At 47.5% G+C, this 24,685-nt stretch overlaps 1 protein-coding gene across 1 annotated transcript; it reads right to left on the reverse strand.

Annotated features, from left to right (window-relative positions):
* Positions 1–1,005: 1,005 nt before the first annotated feature.
* On the reverse strand, positions 1,006–23,977 carry LOC119463659 (probable cytochrome P450 49a1). The gene is given in 10 exon segments (XM_049656285.1): positions 1,006–1,704; positions 4,180–4,330; positions 4,332–4,408; positions 5,406–5,484; positions 7,179–7,348; positions 8,809–8,968; positions 10,839–11,040; positions 19,759–19,949; positions 23,090–23,330; positions 23,756–23,977. Coding segments are annotated over 10 exon segments (1,545 nt in total). The 5' UTR covers positions 23,904–23,977; the 3' UTR covers positions 1,006–1,578.
* Between the last annotated feature and the right edge of the window lie 708 nt (positions 23,978–24,685).

Raw genomic sequence — 24,685 nt, forward strand, 5'->3', positions numbered from 1 at the left:
CGGTGCACATGGCTACAGCCTCTTCTGAATTTAGTCCAAACGTTGTGTTGTCCAAGAAGTAAGCATTTATAGATTTTTAGGCAACCACATTCTCTCGTACTTAACATTCCAGCGTGACGGTCACGGCATGACGTGAATCTAATGACGAAGCTAGCAATAATGACTATGAACGACCACTACACTATCACGATGATATGAGAATGAATGCATGGTAACGATCGCATGAGAGACAAGCAAGACTGCGAGCCGGACCTTCTGCTGTGCTGTTGTGAATCGTAGTTAAGATGTGACATTCTTGAAGTAATGTTTTCTTTGCGCACAGATTTAGCGGCGTCCCCTTTCGTTCATGAGGCAGGCCTTCATACAGTGCCCGAAAGGAAGGACCGAGTCCTATCCTGAGCTAACAAAAACGCGTACGGGCGCCACACGAACGCAAGCGCGTACATTCCACCCGCATGCATGCACAAACACATAAATCTTATTTTTCATTATTTTTTACAGATCGCTACCCCTCATTTTGTCCTTAAGCAAAATACTTTCAGGGCTCCCAATATTCCTTGTGATACTTGATTGCTTCATACAAGAAAGTGTGATGCACCGGAAATATGGAACTTTCTTGTATGTTTAAGACACTTGAGCATATATTTTCCTTCGTGTTTTTCGTGTGTAACCATTCTGCATGCGCTATATATTAGTGTCGTATGAAAGACTTTTAATAATCGATTTGTTCAATTCACGAGAAAGCCTGAGTTTGTGCGTGTCTGTAGGCCAAGTAGATATGCCCGGGTCAAATTCTGGTCAGTGAGTACGAGTGAGACAGGCTGAGTAGAACTGTGGTAAGTCTGAAACCGAATTAATTCGGCTGAAGACTATTCTTTTGAGTATGAGTCTGAGGGAGCCCACCTGACCAGAATTTTAGTTAGTCTGAGTCCAAGTGAGCCCTGCTGAATGAAATCTTGCTGAATCTGAGTCAGAGTAAGACACAAAGCAAAAAAAAATATTTTGTGAGCGAGTCGGAGGAAGTTATATTTATGTTGCCAGCCGACGATTGCGTAAGATGATGCAAGCCATACCAGCGTGCGTCACATTACTTTCTCAGTTAAATAAGGCAGCATTAATAAATGTAAATGCATGAAAATACACTTCGTTACTTTTTCGGGAAAAGCGAAATGCATGTCGGATTTATTTACCCATGTTTAAAATACAAAGCTGCGCCCCCGTGTCACACAACTTGAGAGTCTGAAAAAAATATTCACTGCGTAATACTCCGATCACATGGTGCACTCGATCACCGTCGAGCCACATTGGAATCGAATTTCTCGACAACCATTAGTTCACTTTCACAGCTAGCACAAAAAAAACGCAATCGAGGATTTCGACCCTGATCTGGCTCTATTGCCATCTAAAACGCTCCGTGTGACCGGAGTATAAGGTTTCTTAACTTGCGCAGGCATATCGCCTTCCGCCTTCAGTCACTGGAGTATCTGACCGGTGACCTCATCTCCTCGGCATCAGAACGCCACAAACAGTGAGCCGGCATAGTAGGTCTGCCTCTACTGAGAAAACGCGGTGTGCGTTTTATGTGGATGTAGCTTTTTCCACTTCGACGAAGCGAAACCTTGCCGGACGCATTGGTCGGCTTGTCATCCTGGACTGGAAGCCGATGTCTCCGTGGTGGTTTTCCACGCGGTATTGCTGCAGCACCTGAAATCACCACGAGAGCTCCTGTCAGTGAATATTAACTGCGCTCCATGAGCTCCGACAGTGCACCCTTCTAGGTGGTGCTGGGTACTGTTTAGGAACGAATAACTGCTCGGAAACGTACTCTGTATTGACGTCTACTTGCAAGTAACTGTTCTTTTCCTGCTCTTTTTTTTCAGTGTCTGATGCCACTACTATTCTCGAAAGATGTTGAAGCACAATCTTCCTCACCCATTTTGTGCTATAAAAACTACTTTGATGTTTATACTATTCATGTGTCTTCAGCTAAGGGCTTCTCGTACCATGTTTCTTAAAAATTACGGCAAGGGTCGTATATGCGTAGCGAAATGGCAGATGTACTTTGGTAAGCTTCACCGCAATACAGGTTTGCATTGCATTGAGATTATTGAGCACGCGAAGATAAAAATAATGCTAAGCGAACGGAGGCCGCAGTGAGAACTGGAGGTTAGAATCAAGCCCGTGGAGCACAATCTCCAGGACAACCAAGGGTTTCAGTTTTATTTTCAGTTTACTATCAGTTCAACAATCAATGATTATATACAGATTGTATGTTGCGAGATCTAAGCTGAGTTAGGCAATATGTGCACGCTTTCTGGCGGGTCGTATAAGTGTACTTTAACGAACATAACACGAGTACTTTTTCGTAAGTTTCCGGCCAGAACACGTCTCGAGGTTATATTCGGGTTTGTTACACGAATATAAAGCTTTTTTCGGTATTTAGTTTTGTGGGGCACTACAAACTGCGATGAGCTAAGCAATTGAGCCTCATCGCGATCGATGCCACGTAAGGAACCGTGTTCGAATACACACAATCAAATACGGCTTTGCCAACGGTTACAAAGACGTCAGTAGCGACAACAAGTGAATTGCTCGAGCACTCGACCTTTCCCTGCGCTTTGCCACGGCGGTTCACAGTAACGATAAATAAAGAGCCCTGTGGGCATCCGCGTTGATGCGTCGTTTCCGGCTTCTTTGAATCATCGTTTCGCGTTGTGTTCTTCTTCATGTTCTTGTTCCTTGGTGAAATGTCGCAACCCACTCCGGGCAATCGGCCATAAGTTTAGCGGTGAAAAGAGTGTTATTATCATGCTCTGGATGAAAACAACGTGAAATAAAATCTGGGCTGTTACAGACATCAATACTCAAATATGTAAATGTTGCAGTAAAAATCATGTGAGCGTAAGAAGTAGAAAGAACAATTTTAGCATGCAATTATTTTTGTGTGCTGCAACTGCATTTGACATCCTGCTGAATGGTTGCGCAATACGATGATTCTTCGCTAATGCGACACCCCTTGATAATGGCGTTTACCAAGTCTCAGTTCTCACATATGAAAAGGTTGAAGGCGTCATCGACGATGCTCTGTTCAATACGAGCCCCCTTGTCCGTCTCCGTCTCAGTCACGCTGTCGTCGACCTTACGACAGATTGCGATCACATCCTGATTATACGCAACGTAACACTTGGTTGACGTTTGAACGCGACACGCAAGCTCTTTCTTAGCCGCCAGCTGGCTACCAATCTTCATCTTAAGCAGGTCGACTAGCTTTCTTTTCAGGCGTCCCGGCTCGTTATTTCATCTTCGTACGTTTTTTACCACACTCGCGTTGTGACTGCGGAATAAAATATAACATTCGCCTGCATTAGCGTTCCTTCCCACTTGTTGTAGTTGCTCACGCACTCCTACGAGAACATGCAGCCTTCAATGTTAGGGCCATAATTTCCACTGTACGTTCCCAGTTCTCGCACTGGCAACGTAGTGACAATACAGTTCGCACTGGGTCGTCCAACTGACAGGCTCAAAAATAAACAGGCTTGTTTGGTGTTTAGATAATTGATCTAATCTCGGAGGGAGGAGGCAAATATTTTTTTTTAATTTTCACTTTGAAATGGTCCTATAACCCCATAAAAGACAAATATGGTCTTCGCTCTACAAGATGCAGAATCATTTAACAACATGCCTAATGCGTCCAATGACCCTAATGACCTAGATGGCTTCAAAAGGTTCAAGTACTTTAAATCAGATTCCTGTAAATTACAGTTTAGATCAGGATGAATATCATAAATGGCATACGAGCCTAAATTCTGAAATGCGTGATTTCTGGATTTTTATTTAATAACTATTGTTGTAGGCTTTGTACAGAAAGTGAGCAATAAAATACAACAATGTAAATGAGTACCCGGAAATGTCGCGGCACTATGAACTGTACAACGACATGCTCCTAGTTAGTCAATCCTGCACAACAGAAAATGTATCTGCACGCAAAATAAAAAGAATGAAGCGAAGACAGTTAAAGCATAAGACAGAAGCAGAAATTACCAACATATAAAAACAACTGTATAAAGACAACAACTTGAGAAAAAAAGAAGTGCAGCAACCGTATACCAATCAGGTTGTTACCATAGGCATTTAACAGGGGCCCACCAACTGCGATAAACTTGTACCGCGTCTTCTCACCTTAGCGACTAGCAAGCAGAGTTCCATCTCTGCGATCCTCCTCCCGATGCACATACGTGGACCCACGCTGAACGGGAGTGACGCAAATGGATGCAGCATCCAGGCTTCTTTGTCCTTACTCGAGGCCTGCTCGTCCGAGTGGAGCCAGCGCTCAGGGGAGGAACTCAGAGGCCCTTGTGAAGTTCTCCTCCAGCCTCCCGGCTACGTAAGGCTCTGTCCGCATCAGAGTCTGTGACCATTATTTAATGTTATAACAAGGCAGTGCAGATCACTGAAGAAATGCCACCTTAGCCATAAAGCACCGGCATCGCTATCACAGCTGCTTGGTGATTCAAATCAAGAATGCTAGAGACACCTTTGACTCGGTATGTCCACGTGCCGTCGGTCACCGATGCCGCTAAGCAGGCTCGGTGACGATGGGCAGTATGTGGATTTCTACAAACCTCTACCTTCTGGTTTAACCTGACCTTGCGGATTTCCGCAATTACTTTCTTAAAACTGATTAAGTTCATGGCAGTCAGTCTAGAGCGGTGTCTGATTTCTCCTAGTTGATCACTTTCAGAACATTACTTTCAGAACATGACTCACAGCCTCACATTGGCTCATCTGATTGGCTCACGCGCCCCATACCTTTTGCTTCACTGAAAAGACATTGTCAGACGGAGTGTAAATAGCGCAACGAGCAATAGGTAGCACCACATACCACTATAGCAACCACGCGTGGCGGTGGTGTAGTGGACGCAAAAGCTTTGCGTACGTCTATTCAAGCAGTGGCTGGTATCTGGAATGTTTTAATGGAGAAGCATTCCGCGGGAGTGGCAGCGGTGTTCCGCGAATGGGTGATGACAGGAAAAAGTCCTCTGCCCCCCTTAGCCGTCCGGGCGAGGAACCCACACCCGGGTACTACCCGGACACGTGATGAGCGCGGTTCGGGCGAGTTCGCGTTCTTATAATCCGAACCTGCATTCATCACAACATGCACTGATATCACTATGAACAGAATATGCACATGGCGTTTCTGATCCGAATAATGGTACTTCTAATTAGGCTACGCATAGCTAAATTGTAACAGCGATGATGCCAGTAATGAGCGTAGCGTCACATGCTACTCAAGCACCAGTTTCTGGAGAGGCTTTTGTCAGTTTCCCTACGTTCAAAAAAGTCTTCACTTTCTCCGCTGGAAATAGTGTTGGTCGACACCTTAAGATCAGTGATAAAATACATACGTTTGCCGGTATTATGTAACCGGACATCACTACATCATGATCCAGTTTGCGATGGACACCCGGTACAATTGGATGCAGCCTGAAAATACAAGAATTTCAAATTCTATAAAGAACTGTAAACAGTGGTTTCTGGAAAAGTAAGTTTCAGTGTACGTAATAAGAACCCTCAAATCGAAGTGGTTCCATGATAAAAGAGCATATAAGATATTTGTGCGCTATGTACTACGGGCTCCCTGAAAGTGTTACAAAATAATTAGTGACTTAACACACAGAAAGGACTTCAAATACAGCACTTCAATGAAGCTCAAAATTTCCACTGTTTGTCACCCAAGTGAACTTACATAGCTCTCATCCCCCAAATTAGCATAAATCGTAAACGTTTAGGGCTTTTTATATTACAACGAGGTTTCGATAAGGGTAAGTTGGTACTTCACCACGCTACGTTAGCGCAGTACTCCTCATATCATCACTATCATCATGGTCATCATCACGGAGGCTTATCGAACGTCGTGGGGAGGACAAGCGTTGTTTCCGATGGTACCTGTGGTGCACTTCAGCAGCTCCCCATGTGTGAGTGCATGGAGATCGCAGCTTCCACTCAGTGATTATGAAAGTCGGCTTCGCCACACCAAGATGCTTTGTGGGAATAAGCCCACTTCAGTGATACCATTGTTCAGCAAGTATCCGTGTATCCGAAGTGCGTGCTTATGTGTGTGGGTGTGCGTTGCCAGCAATATTTGCATGACTGCATTAGGCACAGTGTTACTTCTCAACCCGTACAAGTGCATACCTTGGACGTTTCCCACGTGGCGGTTCATTCATCACGCGCGCAGTGACAGCCATCGGGCATGTCATACATTGTGACGCGTTAACAAAGGATCTCGCGTCGAGTCATCAACAACCACCATCATTCGTGGATACGGTAATTACCGTGAAGATTACTACCTAATCCTGATCCTGACAAGAGGACCGCCACGCAGAGCCCACTAATTCATAAAAGGGGCCATCGTCGCCCAAAACCGTGGGAACAGCTTCGAGCTCAGTTTCCCAGGTGGACACGCGTACTTGAGAATGTGGGGCGGGAGTGCGTAATTGGAGGCGGGCCCGACGGAACGGTGGGTCAACATGGGAGGGATGTTGCGACCGATTCAACGATTGGCATTGGCCGAGCTACCGATATAAGATTCCCGAGTCCAGACTCCTAGGAAAGGCGACGGTATTAACAGTGGTGACGTGTGGTGCAGTAAGGGTGGTTCTGACGTGTCCTGATGTGAACGCAGACGTTTAATATGCTCCTGATGGAGTGGGCTTAAGTACCAGGGGCCAGTGTAGATATGGTAAATTACACCTTTTTTTTCCTTCATTCCTACTACCGGACGTACTAATCAATGGGTTTGGTGGATTCCTTGCCCAAACGCCACCTCGAGCCGCTAAAACGGTTATATGTCAATAATAAAACGACTCACCAAACGGATCGGACCTGACTGCTCTCGTTACTGAAACAAGTCACTCTACACATTGCATCAACCATACTTACTGCGTGGCTGCATGAGCTAAGAGAGTACCGATACTTTGCATTTGAGCTTATGCTGTCTGCGCCACTTGGTCGGCATTCACGACTATACTGCAGCGTTCAGCAGCGCGACAGTGGCGCGACAAATGTGGTTTAACAATCTTACGCGAAAGGCTGGACGCGAGAGACATTGGGCGACTCTCCTCTCACTTTTATCTCGTCACTGTTGCAGCAATGCAGTCTTGAATACTCGTACTCACCGAAGAGCCTCTCTGATGCATGCCTTCACGTAGGAGAGCTTTTGGTACTTTTCAGACAAAGTGCCGTCGGCTGCACCACACAGCACGGACACCACCTCCTGCCTCGCTCTTTCCTGGGCATCCGGATTCATGGCCAGGCAGTACAGGCTGAAGGTTGCCGCTGTTGAAGTCTGTAATAAAATAGCGCTGTGAACATTTTAATCGTAGACACTGGCAATATAATTAATGCATCTGACGTGAAATCAAACCTTGTCCGATTTATAGCACTCGTACTCAAGGTAATGCGCGACCGAAATAGCAACTATGCCCTAATGTATTCACGCATGTCATTAGCAGTGATCTGCCTCCTGCATTCATGGCGACTCCGTATAAGACACGGACATATCATTACCGCAGTTATATTCCATGACGTAGCAACGTAGCCAACAGGGACAACGCTACTTGCCATGCCGTATAACTGTCGGCTCGCCACTCGCGGAATCGGCACCACAGCCACCACCAGGCTGTCGGGGTCGATGATGCATACCCGGAGGCCCAACGCTACTAGACTATAGCTTCAGTTGTAAAACTCTTCGCCCGTGCGCTTACCGCCGCTGTCTCCACTCCTTGGGCAGCTTCCAGATGGCGGCGCTGCCCCATCGCGCTCCACTGCAGACGCCTCGCCGCAGCCTTTGAGTTCGTGCGGACGGGCAGCTTGCGCGTGTTTCACGCTCGCTGGCGTTTGCCCTATAGTCCGAATTAGTGATACCATGCGAAAGCGGCATCCACCTACAGTAATAAGATATATCGGGCTAGTTGGTTCATACTGAAAGAAGGGTAAACTGCAATATAGGAAGAAACGCATACGACGAAGCGCAGAAGCTGCGTTTTTAAGTGACGTGTATTTCTTCCTGCCGCCTAAACCTTTCACGCAGTTTACTTTTCCCATACTGCAGCTTGGCACGTTTTGGATGTCGCAACCTTGGATGTCGCAAACTTTCCATCAATCCCCATGATCTTGCAATTTATAATCATTATTTATTCTTATTGCTGGGGTTTTACGTGCCAAAACCAATTCTGATTATGAGGCACGCCGCAGTGGAGGGCTACGGATTAATTTTGACCACCTGGGGTTCTTTAACGTGCACTACAACGCAAGCACACGGGCGTTTTTGCATTTCGCCTCCATCGAAATGCGGCTGCCGCGGCCGGGATTCGATCTCGCGATCTCGTGCTCAGCAGTGCAACGCCTTAGCTGACTAAGCCATCGCGGCGGGTGCAATATATAACCAGCCTTCTTCAGTATACACCTTTTCTATATTTGCTACTTACTGTATGCTACCTGACAAAACATCCGCGCAGTATTGAACCATCTGTCTGTCCTTTTACTCATCTGTTCGGCAAAGAGTGACCGGCTCAAGCCATTAGCAATTCAGCGCCTTCTCATGTATTTTACCCTACGATTGCTCTGCATCAACCGAGAGGTTAGTCCGCACTTCTGTAGTCATGGGACTGATGAAAAGAGAGAGGCACAGATCGTTGGACCTGACACACGGAATGTAGAGCGCAAACTAAATTCCTGGTTGGCAGCTTTCCTGTAACAGCCTATGCTCCTATACTGTCATCTGTATGCTATTAAGGTTCCCCTCACCGATTCGGCAGCGCCGACTAGGAAGTCCATCATGAACGTGAAAATCTCTTTCGTCGTGAGCCGCCCTTCCCGTTGTAGGTAGCCGAGAATGGTGGCATTGTGTTTATTGTGCTTCTGGCCGGCTTCTTCGGCAGCTGCTTGAATCACCTTAAACATACGCCTGCAAAAAAAGCATTGAGAAAAAGAGAGACAGATGAGAAGGAAAGGAAGGGGAAGGGTGACAGTTGCCTAGCTTACCCATGGGGAAGAGAAAAGTGTAAAAAATGGGCAAGATTGCATCCGGTCGTGCAACGCTTAGGCACAGTGAAACTGTCGATCCTCAAGTCTTACTGGCTGCTACTGCTAGGTATTAACTTGGTTGCCTGCTAGGTCTTAACTTGGTTTAACCTACACATGTAGGTAAGGTATTCTCGAGCGATCATTTTCGGAGGTACCTTCCCTTTCGCGACATTTAGCGTGACTAGCGCAGGACGCGTCGGCGTCTACGAGCGACAGCGTTCCTGGCATGCCACAAACGCAGGCAGGCTAACCAAGGTTGGCACAGTGCCAAGAACGCTGCTGCTTTCCGACGCCGAACGCATTGGAGGCAAGCCGCTCGATATGTAGCGAAAGTTGACACGACTAGGCGCAGCCCCTTTTATGGCAAACTCCGAGGCCAAGCGCATGCACGCTGGGCGAAAGCTATGCACAGTGTACGGACGGCGCGCAGCAAACGACACGCCGGGATGACTTCACGGCGCATGCGCAGTAGCGCGCAGCTGGCGGGTGCTCAGCGGAGCCATGTCTGTGTCGGGCGAAGCGATCGCGCACGTGCGCCGGTGGTTACTAGGCAACGCAAGGTGACGTCATCGCTACTGCTTCGGCACATGCGCGGCTAGGCAACGCAGGCGGCGTCGGCAGCAGCTCTGTGCGTTGCCTCGCTGGTGCTGCTACAGTATATTTCTCTCACTATCTCGCTCTCATTTTCTCTTTCCCTCTCCCGAGCATTGCGCGCGCCGCGCGCATGCTCTCCTTCCGGAACCCTCCTTAACGTCCCATGTCAAGGCAACATGTGCACGGCACGGAAAGGAGGAGTTCCAGTTACTTTTGGGCTTCAATGCATAAAACAGCGTTTTCCTCAAAAAGGTAACTGGAACGCCCATTCATTTCGTCGAACACATTGAAAATTAATATCTCGAAGATGGTTCAGCCCTGAGAATTCGTTCCAACTGAATACATCACCTTGCGAACTCAGCGCCTATAATTCGCAGATTGAATAATGTGCCGCAAAATAATTATTTTCATTTCATTTTATTATACTGTCAGCCTCATTTGGGCAAATACAGGGGTGGAAAAAAACAGGAACATACATACTAAAAAATAAGCACTCAATAAGTATAAATCCACGAGAAATCAATAAGTATTGATTGCTCGTGGATTGATACTTATTGAGTGCTTATTTTTGAGTATGTAGTATTGATTTCTCGTGGAAGTAATGACCGCCTCATCTAGTAGTTTAGATCAAGGATTATAATTGTGCCATCTGCCACAGGCAATTTTTTAAAATTTGGTGCAGCTAAAATGAAACACCCTGCATCTTTAGAGCTCTTCACTGTAGTAAAGTGTGACTCACCACTTACATTTTAGATATCGCATTTGTCTGATTGTTTTTGACGCACCTCCTAACAAAACTACCTAGAATTAAAGCATAATGTGCCATGTCACTGTCCCCATTTTTCTTTTGTTGGCCATTTTCGCTAACACAAATTTGTCATCAGCAGACACTGCCATTACCATACCAAACTGTCCTAAAAAAACTTAAAGAAAAGTTAAGGAATCTATTATTACATCGAATGATAAAACATTTATCTCAAATTGGCGCAACTGACAGCGAAGGAAGAAAACATGAAACCCATATTTTTTTGTGTCTTGTTTCCTTCACGCATTCGGAGCTGCGCCAATACAAGAAAACGTCATGGAAAACCGACTGGCTCAACCTGTCACCCTTGAAAAACCACTCGAATGAATTCAAGACCCAACTGAGTACATACTCTGTAGTAGCGTCTGCACGGCGCACGAACGTTCTCCAGTACGGTGTCGTGACGTAGCGGTAGAATGGAAAACCGGTGACCAAAGTGTCCAACATTTCAAACACTGTTTGGATACTGTACATCATCACGGCTGCGTCTGACTCAGGGTCGAGAGGATCCTGCAGGACTCCCAGCCTCCGGTCCAGGCACACAAGCATCCCGGCTAAAGTTGAACAAAGAAAACGCAATAGATCAACATCAATTTAACGCGATTAGCATTCTCAAGATACTTCATGCACATTCCGGTGTCCATCTACCTCTCCGTCCAGGTCTAAAACCGTTTTCTCGCCAACATGGGCCCCTGCTAGTCCATGGTCTAATTGGTAGAGCTACTGTGCAAGCAAGCGAGCATGGAACCCAACCGTGAGGCCAACTCGGGTCACTGGGTATGTGGCCCTGGGTATATGTGCTGCTTTTTAATGGCAAGAACAGCTTTGAAATGTCTCCGGTGCTGGATGGAATTGAAAGCACGTCCCATAGGTATTATAGCAATCTTTTCAATATATATATTGAAAGAAAAAGACAAGGCAGGCAGATTTGGTTTGATTTGATGCTTATGGGTATGGCTCAACCCACTAACGGGGCTGAATGAATCGGGCGATAATAGGTAAGATGGGAGGAAAACTTAAATAGAATATTGCAATTTAGGAATGAGATATTTATTGAATACTAATTGTTAATATAAATTTTCATGATATAATAATTTAAAGTTTGACGTTAATATTTATATTTTCATATTGAGGAAAATACAATGATAAAAGTTGCATCGCACTCTCTTTGTTTCACTTACAAAACCAAATATGGCATATACGTTCCAATTGCAGTGTCCTAGTTCCGACTCCCCAAGAAACCGTATCACTGGACGCGTATGATCAATGCAAGCTGGTGAAGAGGATCTTCTAGAAGTCATTTACAGTGCACGTCGAACCTACGACACTCTATAAAGAATGGTTCCATAGTTTCAGGTTCATTGGAATAAGAACATTGAGGGGGGGGGGGGGGGGGGGGAGTTGCTAAACCAAACCTGTGGGAATAAATATTAAGCATTGGTATTCCGCAACGCATTCACTTAAACGTACCCTCAAATTTTCCTGTTGGACACCATGTGCTGCGCCAAAGGAACCAAAGGTGCTGAAAATCGGTGATTTAATACGCATTATACCTATGGCATGTTTTTTTTTTTTTTTTTTTTTTTTTTAACAGAAATTTTGCCCATGTATGCCGCATGTCTTAGGATATTCAATACCGAGTCTTTAAGATTTGCCGCAGCTAGGGAATCTGCTGACGCGTTTAATGTGAGTCCCATGTGCCCTGGTGCCCATACCAAATGAATGAGGCGTAAATGTTGGGGGACAGATGATCAGCGTTGGTCCATGTGAGCTGCTCTTTCCTTCTTCTTCTTCTTCGGTCCCTCCATTCCTCTTCCTTGCACGCGCTGCTTTGTGCACTTCACCTTTACACTCGGCCACGCTGCAAATTTCCGGTGCCGCTTGCGACATGGCACGCACTAAGTTAGCATTTGTAGTCGATGACGCTGGCCCTGGCGGTTGTAAGGACGCAGGTGATGAAAACCAGTCACCAAGACTGGGCACGTCATCGTCGTTGATCCCATGGGGAAGTGAGTCATCGTTGTTGAGTCGTCTAGCGCGCAAACAGCTTCTCTTGCGGTGGGCGCGGGCTTCTGCGCTCCGGTCTAATCTTTTGGAGACGCTTACTCGCCCAAACAACGGGTGGAGTAGCTGACATCGCACAGGACACCGATAGCGCTAGGCGATCCCTTTGTGCTGCCGCAAGAGAATGTTTATGCACATGTCTGCTTCCCTAATCCCTTATTGGGAGCGGTTTGGGTAGCGCTCGTCGACGCATACGGCAGGCACATCGGTGGTTCCCAGTGGGCCCGGTGTCACGCGCAGGTTTGTTGGGTTAGATGCGAGCCGACGCATCGCATCTTCGCGGTTTCTTGGGTTTTATTTGCCCAACAGCTTCGATCCGTGGAGACCCAAGCATCGCAGCAGCGCCACTGGATGGCACATGGTGTCCAGATTGAAGCGCGAGACAGGAGCCCAACTGCATAAACCGCTTATACATAACGCGTTTCGCTGGTGGCCACACGGTGAGTCGTTACATTGCTTCAAAGCTAATCGCATTAACGTCGACATTCACCGTGAGAAGCTAGCACGTGATCACGCGAGTTGCTGCCAAGAATCGACTACCTCTGCGCGCAAACTTTCACACGTGCGCTCTTGAGGCTCACGTAAAGATTCCGCAATATCTGCTCAACTTACAACACTTGTAAATGGCAGACAGTAAACAGCTGTCACTTTCTGATAATTTCGTTCACGTCACAGCTGGCCTGCGATAGCCTCGTATCCCCTGGTACGGTGACGCCGAGGCATATGTTCTGTACCTCTTTGTCTACAATAAAAATGGCGAGGCGTCTTCATCAAATATGGCGAAGGCTTCACAGAATTATGTTGCCGCGAGAGATTATGAGTACGGCTTTATAGATACGATCAGAAAGCGGACAGGATCGATGTTGAATGTCGCAAAGACGGCGGTTCAGTGCAAAAGCTTACTTCGGACGCGCATGCGGAGTCGCCCTCGAGGTCACATCCACAGGCCTCTACGACCAGCACTTGGCAGCATGGACAGAAGACGGTTGAGCCTACCCAAGCTTTCACTTATTTTAATATTTAAATACGGCGTAAGCACTTAAGTCTACGGAGGAATAAGTATTGCGTGTGAGGACGAGGAGGAATAAACTTTATTTTGGGAAATGAGCAGACGCTAAAATCGTCCGAGGTGGGCGGCGTCCCTAGTCCAGGATGCCGTGGGCCTGAGCCGATATCTTGGCCCTACTCACCAGGCGATGCTGGTCTTCAGGGCTCGGGCTTGTCAGCTGGGCATCCCACTGCTCGACGGTTGGTCCGGTGACGGGTGGTGTCGATGGGTTTTGTTGACATTCCCATACCATGTGGTAGAGGGTATTGGGCGCAGACCAGAAGGCGCATTTGTGAGTATAGCTCGTAGGATACATGGCGTGTAGCAGGGTGCCGTGCGGGAATGAGCCGGTCTGTAGTTTGCGGAAGATCTCTGCCTCTTCTCTTGTTAGCTTGGGATGCGGGCGTGGGTAGATCCTCCTGCCCAGTCTGTAATGACTCAGGATATCGGAGTATCTTTTCGGGACGCTATCATGTTGGTCTGCGGGTGCTCGTGAACCCGGTGGGATAGCCCGGAGAATGTGATCTCGGGCAGCAGCGTTAGCCGCTTAATTACCCGCCAGGGACTCGTGTCCCGGGGCCCAGGCAATGTACAGGTCTTGAAAATTGTCTAGTTTTTCGAGGATGCTCAGGGCTTGTTTCGAAATGCGGCTCTTTTGGTAATTTCTGCATGCTGTTTGCGAGTCCGTGATGACTGTGATGTGATCTTCCTCTCGCTTGCCCTTAGTGGCTGCCAGGGCTATCGCCGTTTCTTCCGCGCAGTCGATGTCTGAAGTGCTTACCGAGGCTGCTGCTACCTCTTGTCCTTGGCCGTTGATCATGCTGATAGCGTGGGCCGCTCTGTTCTTGTACTTTGCCGCGTCGGTGTATCTGACTTCTCCTTGTTTTGATCTTTCGTGGGCCTTACGTAGAGCTTGCACTCTCGCTCGCCTCCTTTCTCTGTTGTATTCAGGGTGCATGTTTCTCGGGATGCTGGCCACCGTGATCTTCTCCCTCAGGGGCAGAGGAACCCGCTGTTTTCTGGACTCATATTCGACTGAGTAGCCCAGTCTTATTAGGGTGTCCCTGCCCGTGCTGGTGAGCTTGAGTCGCTCTATCTGGCTCGTCTTGTGGGCCTCTGCTAGTTCCTCCCAAGTATTGTGGATGCCCAGGCTGAGTAGCTTCTCCGTCGACGTTGTCGGTGGAAGCCCCAGTGCCAGCTTGTAGGTCTTTCGTATTAGGATGTTCAATTTGCCTCTCTCGCTGTTCTTGAGACCCAGGTACGGGGTGCCGTAAGTGACTCTGCTGATTATCAGGGCTTCTATCAATCTGATTGTGTCCTGCTCTTTCAGGCCGTGTTTTTGTTAGTCACTCTTCGTACCAAGTGCGCGACTTGGGTAACTGTCGCTTGCAGCTTTTTAATGGCCGCGAGACCGGCACCGTCCTTCTCGAAAGTGAGGCCCAGAATACGGAGTACGTCCACCTTGGGTATGTTGACTCCATGTAGGGTCAATGTTGGGTCTGGTGTCTCCTGCGGAGGCCGCCTTCTTGTCCTCCTTTTGAGGATCAGGAGCTCCGACTTTTCCGGCGCGCATGAAAGACCGCAGCGGTATAGATAATGCTCGGTCCTGTCGATGGCTTCCTGCAGGCCGTCTTGTTGTTCGCCCACCGATCCCGTGCACGTCCATATGGTCAGGTCGTCTGCATATATTGCGTGACGCATACCCCTGATGTTCTCCAAGAAGTTCGGCAATCCCCTAATCGCTATATTGAACAGCAACGGGGAGATCACCGACCCCTGGGGGGTTCCTTTGGGCGGTATTTGGAACTTCTCGGTCCTGAGGTTCCCCAGGCCTATGGTCGCCGTTCTACCCGTCAGGAAGTCCCGGACGTAGTTGTATGTCCGCCATCTGCAGTTGGTATGCTGTAGGCTGTTTAGCACTGTTTCGTGTGAGACGTTGTCGAAGGCTCCCTTCATGTCGAGTGCCAGGATGGCACTCTTGTGGCGTGTGCTGAGGCCGTCGATGACTTCTTCTTTTAGCTGAAGTAGAATGTCCTGGGTGGAGAGGTTTGGTCGGAAACCGAACATAGTTTTCGGCAGGTGCCCCCCTTCCTCCAGGTAGGGCGAGAGTCGATTGTGGACCATGTGCTCGAAGAGTTTTCCCGCGCACGACGTGAGAGAGATCGGGCGCAGGTTCTGTATCTTGACGGGCTTGCCGGGTTTCGGGATCATGGTTACGTCCGCGTGCTTCCAGGAAGCCGGTATACTGCCGGTCTGCCAGCTTTAATTGATATATTTTAGTGAACTCTCCGTCGCCCCGTCGTCCAGGTTACGGAGGGTCTTGTTGTTAATTTTATCCCTGCCGGGCGTCGTGTTTCTCGTGAGATTTTTAAGGCTGCCATGATCTCCGACTTCGTGAAAGGTTGGTCTAGATCCGGATTGGGTTCCACCTCGTACTGCGGGTGAATGACTGGCCGCGCCTTCCGTTGTTGTTCGTCTCCGAGGCATTTCCCGGTGATGGCTTCGAGCACTTCTTCCTCGGTGCCCTGGAAGTTGTGTATAAGTCTTTGTACGTGTTGCCCCGTGACATTTCGTGATTCCGTCTTCGCCAGAAGGGTCTTTAGAGTGGCCCAGGTCTTTCGGTTGCTGAGGGTTCCCTGTAATTGGTCGCACACTTGATTCCAGTTCTGACGTGCGAGTTCATCAGCATACTCTTCCGCCTGCCGCGAGACTGCGGCAATGCGGATCTTGAGTTTGCGGTTTCTCTTCTGCTTCTTCCATCTCTTCAAAAGTCCACGCCTGGCCTCCCAGAAGTGAAGTAGGTGTGGGTCGACGTCGGGATTGTCCGCAGCGTGCGGCGTTACATATTTCGGTTCTTTCCTATTTAACAAGCCCGCACTTGACAAAAATTAAAAGGTTTCACTGCGCCTCCCTTTTGCATAACAGCGCGAACCATGCAGGGCCCTGTGAGCCTCGATATGTTCCAGTGCAACGTAAGGTACGTATGTGGAACCGCATTGATAAAGTTTTCAAATTCCACTTGCCTTGTATGATAGCCTAGGCACCCGCTGTCTGGACAAACTGGCATGCTAATCAGGCCTCACTACTACTGCAAGTACCTTAGGGATGAACAACTTGGAGCTTTCATCGCCCTTTTTTGAACGACGTAGCACAGCACTGCTTGCTGCCACTAGGGGCTATTGTGTCCCAAAACAGCCGTGCGCAACCTTTGGGTCCTCCCCAGGAGGCAGCCCCTTCATCAGCTCCCACCTAGACGGCGACGGAGCCCGACACTTCGAGGCGACGACAACCAGCGCCCTCCGTGGATGCGGTAACAACCGCGAAGGCCAGTCCCATAACCTTGACAAGCTGGCCGTCACGAAGAGCTGGCCGTCACGCTCTTTCCACGACGTTCGTGGAAAGAGCGTGAACTCCTGTTTTCAGATTGCCTCGTACTTGCTTCGAAGGTTGGACATCAGAGGTGGAGTCCAGCAAGGTGGTGGGAAAATGGGTGGGATTTTTCGAACATTTTGACCGTTATTAATGGCCAAGACACAGTCGTCAAATTCCTTCGTTCAGTTACCAAGGGTAAACGACTGTTCTAAAAGCGGGCACCTTTGGTGTTGATTGTGCGCTGACGTGCGTGGTCAGACATGTAATGTGCTCCTACATGGAGTGTGCTCCCATATCTAGAGCCAGTTGTGTAAATGTGCAAAATAAACACGCTTTTCGTTTCCTTCAGCCTCCTGAACTCGTCTCCTCACCAACAAGCAGATATCGATGATAGATACGGACGACAGCATGGGTCCGCTTAGCCAGGTTAGTGTGACGCCCTCGAATAGGCCAGGCCAGCTACCATATTTTAGATGCTCCGGCAGCGAACTCAAGCGACCCTCTGTATGACACCTGAGTCCGAACCCAGGCTCGGATCACAACAAGGCGGGGGTGTTGCAACCGCCGCGCACTGTGTGTGGCTCGCGCGGCCGCTGAAGGCCGGAGTGGCGCTGTTTCATGTCGCGCCCCTTCGACATAGCCCGCACTGTGCACGAGCGAAAAAGATTTTCTCGCCTCTCTCAATGGGACAGTTCTTGTTACCTTTAGTCTCCCCGTTCCTTTTTCTTTCTTCCTTGTAGGACAGGATCTTGAATAGGCGGCGTGCTCTCCGTCACTATTGATGCAGTGTGGTGTCTCATCTCATTTGTCAGTGGGGCGGTCATGCGCTACACATCTTGCGCAGGTGAGCCTCCCTCGGCAGCATGCCCAGGTCGCCCTCGGCAACATGCCCATGGTCGAATCACAGCAACTTGAAACAGTGCCGGGAATTTGGTATGCAGGGCCTAGGCACGGATCCTTACATAGCCTTTCTTGATGGACTGTGGACGTGACGGAAATGTCAATATACGGTGGTTTATCATAATTTCCTTGCTTTCGCGCCTGATCTTGATTCTCTTGACATTAGTTACATTTTGGCCTGCCCGACCTTCTAAAAGTTATGCTTCAGTCTGTTTCATATGTTCCTCATCAGAGATTACACCGCCAACGGTATTCAATGAGTGGAGTGCAGTAAATGTGACAGGGATACTTCCTAATGAGACAAGATTGCATTAGCACTCATAATAAGTTTTATCAAGAATGCAAAAAGCTCACCGCTGGCTAATTTAGTGACTTCATTGGTGAGGCACTTTCACTGGAAATGGAGATATTGGTTTGATTCTCTTTTCGGTGAACGCGCTGTGTATGACATTGTATCGAGGAAAGTTCGCAATGTTCTCGTCGACGAACTGAAAAGAGACGTCGGTGTGTCCCCGTTTCTGGGGTCGATTAATAAGTGTTGGGAAATAAGAAGCCATAGTCTTATATTAGAAGCTTCGTAGTTGAAGAAATATTTGTCCCGCACCAGGACGAATTTTTCTTCAACCATGGAGCCTCATGACCGAGAAACCCGTGTGGGAGTTCATATGTAGCTTCCTGCTACATACGGGTGGGTGTCAATTTTTCCCTTAATGAGCCTTCCTCCAACTGGCGCAATTCCGCAGAACTGAATTGCAACATAGAAACTCGCAAAGCAACGCAACTATAAAAATGTTTTCCTAATGCCAAATTGTTAATTAGGTCGTACTGTTGTTACTGCATTAGGTGCGTTAAGCTTTAGAACACATCCGCTTGGTGTGTCTAAAACATATATATTAATGGTGTAATTAGCCAGTGTTGTTCTTGGGTTTCTAATTTTTCTAGCCTGAGCAATTTATCATTCTGGTTGTGCTCAAATGTTGCTGGCCAGAATTTGAGATATTGTCACGTAGTAGTGACGCTGAAGAAAACAGTCGCAAAACTTTGAATGACGAAACGGACTTTAACGGAAAGCGGTCACCGGTGAAAGATAAACAAGTACATGTGTCGACATAAACACCTTCTTTCATGCCCAACTGCCACGTAAATGGGGTTCGAGCTTCTTGAAGCGAACTGCTTTCGTTTTTGTTTCGAGCCTCCTTCCATTTCTCGAATATGAAATCTTCCTCTTCTTCTACTACTACTACTACTTCTTCTCCTTCCGTAACTAATGCAAAACTTTTCCGAATTGATGCTCACGCATTCAAAGTGGGTGCCATAGTTAAGCGGTACACAAAAATATTGACGGTATATACTACATGACAGATAATGCGCACAGCGCAACTGCGGACAAAAGATGGAATGAAACGATGGACACAAGAGCTGGTTTCCAACTGAACATTATCATCGTAAACACACATGTATATAACCCTAACACACGTGAACACAACCATCACAACTGCGCATGCATGCTGCCAAAACTAAAAGACGTATCAAGTCTTTGAGAAGCAATAACGTAAAAATTAAGACGGCGCACCACCTACTGTGCATTCGAGGTAAGAAAGTTCATTTTCGAACAAGGTCACCGAAAGTTTACTGACGCATTTACTTTTAGCAATCGACGTGGCTTCAGTTATAGCCCTGGTATTATCACTTACAGGCCTAGATGTTATTGGGATCTTTTCTAACAACGAAGAGCAGCCACATTGATTACAAGGTAAATCAAGAAACCCCTCTCTCAAATTCAGGCATCTGCCAGTCTGTCCCACTTACCACAGTTGCACATCATCATGGATTACCAACTAGCCAGGTCTCACACTTCCCTACATGACAGGTCGAGAGCCGTACGTACACTCGAACGCCCACCTCCTCATGAGGGGGTGACAGTCGGCCACCTCGCCCGTGCCGTCTCGCGACGCACCGATGAGGCGCACAGCGTCGGCGGCGATGGTGTCCATGGCGTCGGCGTACAAGAGCACGGTCTGTGGCCTGGTGGTGAATGGCTGTGTACTTGAACGGATACGGCGCCACTCCTCGCCCTGCCTGTGAGAAAATTTGCGCGCGAGCGAGGAGATTAAAAGCGGCTGCCACGTGGGGTTGCACTCTACATTCCTTTCAATGCGAGAGATGGTTTCCAGCTTCGCAATCATTCTGGGGAGGCTAAAGCGAATACCCTGGCGTCCAAGATGAGGCTGTGCGCGCAATGTCCACCAGCCGATCTCGGAGGCTATGCGAATAAGGAAGCAGTTACGGCATGACACCACTCGGCGGTGCTGTTGGGGCCGGTGCCCGCCTCCAAGATAGCCAACTATTCAAAGCAAACGTGCGCCCGTAGGAAGGGGTTTCATCACTGATGAAAAGGAAAAGCAAATGATATCAATAACTCTAGAGCTTACGTCAGAACGTTGTACCTCGTGAAACTGCAGTTCACGCCAAAGTTACGGTCCAATGTTAATGTTCAATAGCCTGGAAGGGATCGCCAGTCAGCCTCTAGAATCTGTAAAGGAGTACGTTTATCTAGGTCATTAACTCACAGGGGACCCTGATCGTGAGAACAAAATTGGCTTGGAGTCCATACGGCAGGCATTGTCAAATCCTGACTGGGAGCTTACCACAGTCGTTGAAAAGAAAGTGTACAATCACTGCATTCTATCGGTGCTAACTTATGGGGCAGAAACTTGCAGGTTAAGAAAGAAGCTCGAGAACAAGTTAAGGAACGCACAAAAAAAATTTAAGCCGCACGTTAAGAGACAGGAAGAGAGCGGTGTGGGTCAGAGAGTAAAGGGAGATTGCCGATATTCTAGTTGACATTAAGAGAAAAAAAAATGGAGCTGGGCAGGCCACGTAATGCGTAGGATGGATAACCGGTGAACCATTAGAGTTACAGAATGGATACCAAGAGAAGGGAAGCGCAGTCGCAGAGGGCAGAAAACTAGATGGGGTGATGAAGTTCGGAAATTTGCAGGCGCAAGTTGGAATCACCTAGCGTAAGACAGGGGTAATTGGAGATCGCAGGGAGAGGCCTTCGTCCTGCAGTGGACATAAACGCATGATGATGATGGATTACTTACGACAAACAAAAAGAAATGCACGAGAAAAATCGCACCTGACACTTGCGGCTGATGAAACCTAGGTTTTTGCCACAGTTTCAAAGCAAAGAGCTAGCGTAATGCAAGGTAAATAAAATCAAAGAAACGTTGACTGCTACAGTTTCCGGTGCCCCTGCAATATTTTTTTGCTCGTTCGTCTTCTCGTGATTATGTAGAGCCACGTCTTAAATTCTGCTTTTGAAATGTGCTCAAAGAGTCCAGCGTAAAAAGGTAATAAAATTGGCCTTATCGGATTTTTAACTTATTAACAACTGTTTCTCTTTAATAGTCCCCGCCGGAGCCCTGAATGCAACTGTGAGGCCTTCAGGAATGGGGAATCTAGTTAAGCCTGCTTTTCTATCATTAGAACGGTCATGCGAACGAAAACCGAACTTTCGGTTTGTGTACGGCGCCAATGAAAGAGGAAAGGAGGCGGCGAGTGCAGTGCGCTGGAATGCCCCGCACAGCTGCCCTGGCACATTTTGTGCTCGGCCCCCGTGGCCATTGCCTAGAGCTCGGTGTCCGTTCCATGGCCGAGCACCGGCCATGGAATGGACACGTGTCGCACATGCCGATAGTCGCGTTACAGGCTACGTTTGTGTTATGTGTGTTGTAAAATCAACGCTAACGCATTAATGTCTCATGAATCATATTGGTCGCAATTTTATTCTTTTTTTTTATTTAGTGCAGTTAAAATGAAGCCTGCGGTACATTCCAGTAGTGTAGCAGTGGGATGGTGGAACCGCTAAGAGGAGAAAGGGAAAGGGGCGCCTACATTAGCATTAGCCCAGGGCCCGATTTTTCTTAATCCGGCCCTACGAGAAAGGAGAGAATTTGCGTGTTTCTTCCCTTTTTTTTCTTTTGAGAAGTTCTGCTTGCAAACTACAAACAAATGAGAATGACTTGAAGTGGCGATATGGTGACCACAAAATGTGCCTGACTAAAATTTCTTGAATACTGCAAATAAAACTTGATACACTTTTAAAATGTTCGTGCTCTCGTTGTCACAAATGATTTATTTGTTCGTACTCATAGAACTCATAAGAGAAGGCTCAGCAAACAAAAGAAACGCGCTGGGGAGGGGGGGGGGGGGAGAGCATGATGAACGGTTCTGTATTGTAAAGTTATCACTTCGTATAACACGGAAGTGAAAAGTTCAAGGAATTAAGAATGAGCACGTATGCGACAGCTCAGTCGTCTGCCATACATGGCGTTTCAATTAACTTGAGCCAAACTTAAAAATACTTTTTTGATTCCACCTAATTAGATAATTAGACCTAATTATTTAATCAACTTCTCGAATATTGAAATTAGACGAAAGGTGTCAATGAGAATATTGTAGAGCAACATGAAAAACTACCGATAGAGCTTTCTGTTGCTCAATACGTGCTACATAAAACTGCTTTTTCGAGCATAATTGAAGCCCGCGAATACACACGAACTGTGTATTTTGAGTATATTCGCGGGCTTCTTTTACGCTCCAAAAAGCACTTTAATGTACCACGTATAGAGCAACAGAAATCTGTATCGGTAGTTTTTCATGTTGCTCTACAATGTTCTCAATGACACCTTTCGTCTAATTACAATATTCGAGAAGTTGAATAATTAATTAGGACTAAATATCTAATTAGGCGGAATGAAAAAAAATAATAATCCGTCGTGGGAGACCTGAGCCCGGGTCGACAAAACTGCAGGACAATTCAATAAAGTTATTACCATCCACCATCTCCAAGCGACCGCAAATAACATTACCCTCGTTCTGTCCAGATATACGTATCATTTGCATGTTTTTTTTAATTTAGCCCAAGTTAACTGAAACACCCCGGATAGTATAAGCGCAGGATAATACGCTCGCGGTGCTGCTTATAAAGCGTCTAAATTAGCGTGAACCGGAAATCCACCGAATGGCGGTTCGATCGTGTCCTCGTACGAGAAGCCGACACCGTTAGAGAAAGATCAACTGTTCCATTGCAAAACAGGCCAGGTGGAAGCCATCAGGCTTGGACGCCGTTTCACACCGTATATAAGTGCATAGTGCTTCGCGTCAAATCACAATGACGTGTAACGATCGCCAAAGGATGAACGCTGTCATACGCATTTGCCAGGCCGTGGTTTGCGAAGTACCGATCCCGCCGCATCTCGTGGTACAGCTTCAAAGGCAGAGCCCCGGCGCGGTACGGCGTACGGCCTTCCTCCTGGTACAAGGTTCGAATGTCGTCGGCCCTAAACAGGTGCACCAGCACCCGCCGTCCGGCAAACTGTTCCGCCACGATGGGCCCGTATCGGCGATGTATATCCCAGGCAGCGTGGTTGATGTCGCGAACGTCGTACCTGCCTGCGAATTGAAGGTCAGTGGGCAACGTGTATTATATTCCAAGATGGCCGCGGTACAAATGCGGTGAATACATCAGTACACAGAGTGCCGCTTAATCTGTCGGGTGTTTATATGCAAAGCAGATTTCCAGTACGCCGTTGCAATATCCGTTATGTGATTTAATCGTATCTTCTCATCAATTTGGGACATTCGTATTAAAGCGCATCACAAATGCGTATTCCAACTTTCTACTATGTCCCCTCTTACTTTTTCGTTAAGTAAAAAAAAAATCTAGTGTGTCATTATTTTTACGCGACATAACTAAACGAATTTTTGCGCACAGAAGCCCGTGTAAAACGCACAAGCTTTCCTTAGCAAGGGCTAACTTCTCGAACGCCAGTTACGTGCTAACTCCGAAGATTTTTCGACAAGTTCGTCTAACTCACCTACTAATGGAAGGTACATCCAAGAACTTCCGATCACTGGCAGGCCGGGAATCTTGGGAATCTCGGAGAAAGGCTTCGCAACCGCAGCGTCTCTCGCGTCAACCGCTCGAGCTACGCTAGACAAAGCTCGCTTGAGATAACCTGTCATTATTTTCCTTGCGAAATGGCGAAATATTCTCTCCATGTCTATACGCAAAAATAAAGAACGCTCCCCGAACTGAGCTAGCGTGTTTAACTCAGTGCATCGTTCACCTGTTTCTCTGTCATCTCGTTTCCTGCTGCATAGCAACCGTCACACGATGCTTAGCAATGTGTTTATACAACGTGTTTTTTTTTTTATATCTTTCGGGTGACTGCTGTCTGTCACAAAGTTAACTGCGTATTGGAAATTCCTTGCGTTTCTGCAATACCAGAACACGTTCTATGTTATTAACGTTCTAGGGACAGGTGATGATACGTGGACAGTCTATCCCTAAGTTACATTTCTACTTGAACTGTTGTTTATTTGTTGCTGTTGTCGTTCAGCATATCTTGTTGCTTTCGGCCGTTCGGCATGCTTAACTTTGATATACATCGGGTCGAAGCATGCGGAACCTCCTTCGCATCAAAAAAACACCCAACATCAAAACCTTCCCTCTCATCAAGGTTTCTGCTGCGTGTGTTGCGGTGGAGCCGCCACAGGTCCGCGCGTTCATAGACACCTGCAATAACTGACACATCTGCTTCCACAATATTGATGCACCGCGCGCTTTCACAAAAACAAAAACGCATTCCGTTCGGTGTCTCTCGATTAAAAACTGCGACAGCGTGCGCACCTCGCAAATGGACCCAGTGATGCAACTACACTCCGGTGCCGATCCGTTTGAGCACTTGGTGGAAACAGGTCGTGTTGCCCCTGTTTGCATATATATCGCAATTACCAGCATGTCC

Source organism: Dermacentor silvarum, chromosome 9 (assembly GCF_013339745.2).
Source record: "Dermacentor silvarum isolate Dsil-2018 chromosome 9, BIME_Dsil_1.4, whole genome shotgun sequence".
In the NCBI taxonomy this organism is placed as follows: Eukaryota; Metazoa; Arthropoda; class Arachnida; order Ixodida; family Ixodidae; genus Dermacentor; species Dermacentor silvarum.